This window comes from Pecten maximus, chromosome 5 (assembly GCF_902652985.1).
Source record: "Pecten maximus chromosome 5, xPecMax1.1, whole genome shotgun sequence".
Lineage (NCBI taxonomy): Eukaryota > Metazoa > Mollusca > Bivalvia > Pectinida > Pectinidae > Pecten > Pecten maximus.
In genome coordinates, this window is record NC_047019.1 from 18,035,764 (window position 1) to 18,042,206 (window position 6,443).

Sequence of the window (6,443 nt, forward strand, 5' to 3'; positions counted from 1 at the left end):
TCCCTGATGTATATTGATTCATGAGAGATAAGAAATGGAAATACTGGTTTCTTTTATAAGTCCGATAATTGCTCTATTAATTACCAATAAGGGCTAAGTAGACTTTGAAATGATAATCATAGATATCCCATTTTGTTGGTCAATATCACAGTACAAGGGGAAGTAACTCGTACACAGTACGAACTCTTCAAAATGAAAATAAAAATATCGTCACTTCCGGTGTTTCCCTTTTCACGTGGTGAAATATTTTGTGACTCGTGTTTGTGGAAGTGTTTACGTTTGTGACAGTATGGGGAGATATGCTCGGAAAAAACAGCACAAGGGTGATAAGCCCCTTAAAGAGAAATATCGGACAAAGCGAAAAACTAAAGACTGGGACCAAATAGACGAAGATTTGAAGCCAGGGAACGCCGAAAAGTTACTGAATCAGGAGACTGATTTTGACAAGCCAGGAGCTGGGAAATTTTATTGCTTACATTGCGCGTACGTTTCTAGCTCTGCGATCTATAATGAAAATAATCTTGCATCCATGGGACTGTTTGTCTTCACGTAGGCTAATGAGTGAAAGACGTGGCCTATGTATTTTTTTAACCGATAAACAATTTGTTCGATAGCTTAATTAGCCAGAGTCTGATCACTACACCAGATATCTATCTGTCATAATGTCTTAGTCTGATGTCAGGGCCAATGTTATGTGTGAAAGCATCGCTGTAACCACAGGAAAACCTGGGGGGGGGGGGGGGGGGGGGGGGGGGGGGGGGGGGAGGAGACCTGGTAAATACTAGCCACAAAATACTGCTCTGTTATTTAGCTGGATCGGTTGAGTGTAAAGACCAGCAAGCCAGAGGTCTCTGGCTCGATTCCTAGTCGAGGCAGTGATTTAAATTTAATTAATCCTGTGCTTATTTGTGCCCATGTAGGGACTTTGGCATTACTCTTAGTATTACATGTGAAAAGCATCGCTGTAACCCATGGGAAGTCACATAACTCCCATTGGTGTAGTGATATGAAGGGATGATGTTCTTGATGTTGTCACTTAGTGACGTCATTTTTTCTGACGACACTAGCTGTATAAGGTCAAGGTGTATTTTTGACTTCACTAAAATTTAGCCTACAGGATTAAAGCACTGACTCTGTTGAGTGTTGATCAATGTAATTCACAACAATTTATGTGGTTTATGTATAATATAAAAGGTGACTATCCTCAGTGGAATGTATACGTTAAAATATTGAAATTGAATTACTGACTTTGTGTTAATTCCACAAACTATATTTTTTTGCTGTGAATTGCCACTTTTACTCATGCTGTCACAAAACAGGTCCCATTGACAGCATATACACATATGAGGGGTAATTTTGTGGATCCTGCACTCAAGCGTGCCTATTTACGTTTTTTGCTTATTATTCGAGATATAACGTTACGCTTTAATTTTGTGAAATAATTTACATATGCAACAAGTAAACCAAATTAAAAACATTACTGACAGAGAACATTGAAAAACACATTTTAACTTAACACAATGAATTGTCTATGTATATGATGTAATATGTACTAGATTGTGTTATCATTAACCTCACTGACATCACTCAGGTGACAAAACTCTCAACAAAGACCACCCCTGTTATAAGACCACCTGATGCCTGTCCCATAGGTGGTCTCATAAGAGGGGGACCACTGTACTGTATATAAAGACTTAAAATGTGATAACACTGTTTTGAAGTGAATGTAAAAATCTAATTTAAACAGGAAATAAAAGTAATAAACTGCCTTCTTTGGATTAATTTTTAATTATCACATGATTGCAGATTAATTATACGCACTATTAAATTGTCTGCAATCCTGTGAGAAATATAGGACAATAGAAGAATGCAGTTAAATGCTTAGATAAGAAAATGAGGTGCAGTTATCAGTCTGATATGCTAAAATGATCAATCACGATTGAATTCACAAAATCATCTTGCAAAATCGGGACTGTCACAACTTTCTGAAGAAGTTCCGTACCTGAACAAGCTAAATCAGCTGTCTGAATGATTCTGGCTATTTGTTTTAATATGATATTGATGTAGGTAGCCGATAATATTAAAATTAAATCCTTGCTTTATAAAAATGCAAAATTGAGCTGTTCAGATATGGCAAATGTATTTCATAACATACATCAATCAAAAACAGATAGTAAATTATGTATAAGTAATTGTCAACAGTTGCTAGCAAATAATATGTTCATCCATTTTGACTGTTAAATGAAGATTTTTAGCATTTTTTTCACATTATTGATTTTAATATCAATGCTCATGGGACAGAGTTGACACAATTTAGTTATATGTTCACATATGTACATCGTGATGAAACATTTTCAGGATTTTCCTTAGATTTATAAACTTAAACAAAACCCAACCATTTATTTAAAATAAACCACATCACTAAACCCTAGCATAAAACTGTTAAAACTATTATATATTACTTGCATCTGTCTGAAATACGGCAAATAATATCTATCATTAACATTATCTTGTGACAATATTCAGTGTTGTATATGTTATATTTTTAAATGATGTTTAATTTCATTCCAGAAAGTACTTCATAGACACACATGCCCTGAAGGAACACTTCCGAAGCAAGCCCCACAAAAGAAGGTGAGTTTTATTAAATGCTACTAATTATATTGAAATACAATTTACTTAAACTTGATTGATGCTGGTATTGTTCAACACAGTTATAAGTGTACAAATCATATATGAGTGACACTGTGTGCATCTATTAATATAAGCATATGTGTAGGTATTACAAAACAGGTAGGTTCTAAATACTGAAGATTTATTTTAGATTTGATTGATTAAAATTGATTGAAGCTCATGGACTAGCAATCACTAGGGGCAGACAAACAGCTTTTTAATTTTTAGGTCACCTGATCATGAGACAAAGTCTCAAGTGACCTATTCTAATCCCCTTTTGTCCGGCGTCGTGCGTCCGTAAACAATTTACATTTTTGACTTCTTCTCCAAAACCCCTAAACCAAATTCAATGAAATTTGGCAGGAAGCTTTTATGGCTAAAGGTCAACCAAAATTGTGAATGATATAGTCCCCACCCCCAAAGGGCCTGAGGGGCGGGGCTAAAAAGGGTCAAATTGACTAAAACTTCAAAAATCTTCTCTACTCTCAGATATGGTGGAATCAAACACTCTTCATAGATGGAAGGGTCTTAAGGTGCTTTACCAAAATTGTGAATTTCATGACCCAGGGGTCTCAGGTTTGCCCCTGGGGAGGGGGTAAACTTTACTATAGTTTATATAGGGAAATCACATTTTTGACTATAATTTGTTGCATTTCTATTGGAATTCATTCTAATTTGGTTAACATTATCAGCTTGTGATGGCAGTTTGATGGTATACACATGTTGGCACTGACTGACCCCAGGGGCTGATGGGCAAGGCTAAAAAGGGTCAAATTGACTAAAACTTCAAAAATCTACTTCTCTACTCTCAGATATAGTGGAATCAAACACTCTTCATAGATGGAAGGGTCTTAATGTGCTTTACCAAAATTGTGAATTTCCTGACCCTGGTGTCTCACATTTGCCCCTGGGGAGGGGGGTAAACTTTACTATAGTTTATATAGGGAAATGACATTTTTGACTATGATTTGTTTGATTTCTATTGGAATTCATTCTAACCTTGTTAACATTATCAGCTTGTGATGGCAGTTTGATGGTTTACACATGTTGGCCCTGACTGACCCCCAGGGGCTGATGGGCGGGGTAAAAAGGGTCAAATTGACTGAAATTTCAAAAATCTTCTTCTCTAATCTCAGATATGATGGAATCAGATACTCTTTGTAGATTGATGAGTTTTAAGGTGCTTTTCCAAAATTGTGAATTTCCTGACCCTGGGGTCTCACATTTGCCCCTGGGGAGGGGGTAAACTTTACTATAGTTTATATAGGGAAATCACATTTTTGACTATTATTTGTTTGATTTCTATTGAAATTCATTCTAGTTTGGATAACATTATCAGCTTTGGATGGCAGTTTGATGGTATGCACATGTTGGCCCTAACTGACCCCCATGGGCTCATGGGCGGGGCTAAAAAGGGTCAAATAGACTGAAATTTCAAAGATCTTCTTCTCAAGACCCAATTAATACAGAATCAAATACTCTTCATAGGTGGAAGGGTCTTATGGTGCTTTACTAATGTAATGAACTTCATGACCCTGGGGTGACAAGTTTGTCCCTGGGGAGGGGGTAGATTTTCACTATAGTTTATATAGGGAAATCACATTTTTGACTATTATTTGTTTGATTTCTATTGGAATTCATTCTAACTTTGTTGACATTATCAGCATTGGATGACAGCTTAATGGTATACACCTGTTGGCCCGGCCTGACCCCTAGGGGCTGATGGGTGGGCTCAAAAAGGGTCAATTAAATTAACTGAAATATTTCAAATCTCTGGTGACTGTTAAGGCCCATGGGCCTCTTGTTAACTGTAAAATTTAAAGCATAAATCTTGGTAGACCTGCAGATATTGATACAGGCCTGGACAGTCTTCATCAAAGGTAGTCCAAAAGCACCATAAAATCACTAGGTCAGTCAATATTTCATGAACGAACAACTCTAGTCTAACCGTTTGTACCTTTAAAAAATAGTCAAGGGAAGTAACTCTTACAAAAATTATAATTATCAAAGGTGTTTATGATTTAGTTATAAAGCTGTTTGTTATATAATTGATCTGTTTTGTAGGCTGAAAGCATTAGAGTTGGAACCATACACAATAGAAGAGGCAGAAAGGGCTGCAGGAATGGGATCATATGTAGCACCTAAGAAAAGGAAAATGGAAACACAATCATTATCAGAGGAGATGAAGACAGATCAAGAAGGAACCTGAACATAGTGTGTGTGACAGCTGAAATAAAAAAAGGACATTTCTATTCTGAGACTGTGATAATGGTGTTGCTGTAAGAGAGTTGTGTAACTTTGGTTCATTGTTGTTGTTGCAATATCTGAGATATTTTGCATGCAATTACACAATCCATCATTTACAGTGTGTTTCAATCCTGGACAGAACTGTTGTCAGTGTTTCCCTATCCATCATAAAAGGAGATCAACCTCTAAGATTATCACAATTAGACATGGAATCTTGTCAGATGCTGAAATTGTTATCGAATACCCTTAATCATGTGATGGATATGCTTTAAAGAAACTCAACATGGGCTAAAAACCTTTTTTGGGGTAGTGAGAATATCACAAATTGTTATTTGTACATGAAAATATGTATTCATGGATGAGCATATTGATAATAGTATCAATATGATTATATGAACACAAATAAAAGTAATTTAAGTTGAATATCGCTTTCTGGTGTTGTGAATCTGTCATGAGTTGGGCGGATTGTAATGAAATTTAACAGAAAGCTTTTAAAGGCTTAGGTAAGTATCCAAAAGTGGACAAATTTTCCATTTTTAGCTAACCTGGACCAAAGGTCTAGTGAGCTTATGCCTTATGCTTTAAATCGCTACTAGTCATAAGATACATGTACTTAGTGGATTTTAACCAAATTTGATTAGAAACATCCTTGGGGGAAGGGGAACAGATTTTGTGTTTATTACGGTTCTGACCCCCATGGGGCCATAGGGACAGGGTCCAATAGAGGAAATAGAGGTAATTTCTTTAAATCGCTACTCATCATAAAGTTATAGATGGTTTTCTACCCAATTTGGTCAGAAACATTTTTGGGGGAAGGGAATAGATTCTGCATAAATGGTGACTCTGACCCCCAAGGGGCCAAAGGGGCGTTGCCCAATAGGGGAAATTCCTTTAAATCGCTACTTGTCATAAATTTACGAATGGATTTGAACTCAATTTAGTCAGAAACATCCTTGGGGGAAGGGGAACAGATTTTGCATAAATGGTGACTCTGACTCCAAGGGGTCAAAGAGGTGGGGCCCAATAGGGGAAATAGAGGAACCGGTAATACCTTGAAATCGCTACTCGTCATAAAGTTATTGATGGATTTCAACCTAATTTGGTCAGAAACATCCTTGGGGAAGGGAACATATTTTGCATAAACAGTGACTCTGACCCCCGAGGGGCGGGGGCCAAGAGGGTAAATAGAGGTAATACCTTTAAATCGCTACTAGTCGTAAATTTACGAATTGATTCGAACCCAATTTAGTCAGAAACATCCTTGGGGAAAGGGGAACAGATTTTGTGTAAATGGTGACTCTGACCCCTAGGGGCCAAATGGGCGGGGCCCAATAGGGGAAATAGAGGTAATGCTTTTAAATCGCTACTTGTCTTAAATTTACGAATGTATTTGAACCCAATTTAGTCAGAAACATCCTTCGGGAAGTGAACAGATTTTGCATAAATTGTGATTGTGACCCCCCCCTTGGGCCAGAGGGGCAGAGCCCAATAGGAGAAAGAGAGGTAATTTAATCCCTTTAAAT

The 6,443-nt window shown here is 37.0% G+C and overlaps 1 protein-coding gene across 1 annotated transcript; it reads left to right on the forward strand.

Moving 5' to 3' along the window:
- Positions 1–210: 210 nt before the first annotated feature.
- Positions 211–5,343, forward strand: LOC117327376 (zinc finger protein 593 homolog). Its single transcript, XM_033884323.1, has 3 exons — positions 211–483; positions 2,572–2,634; positions 4,738–5,343. Exons 1-3 carry the CDS (start codon positions 290–292, stop codon positions 4,880–4,882), a joined length of 402 nt encoding a protein of 133 aa, XP_033740214.1. The 5' UTR covers positions 211–289; the 3' UTR covers positions 4,883–5,343.
- The last annotated feature ends 1,100 nt before the right edge of the window (positions 5,344–6,443 follow it).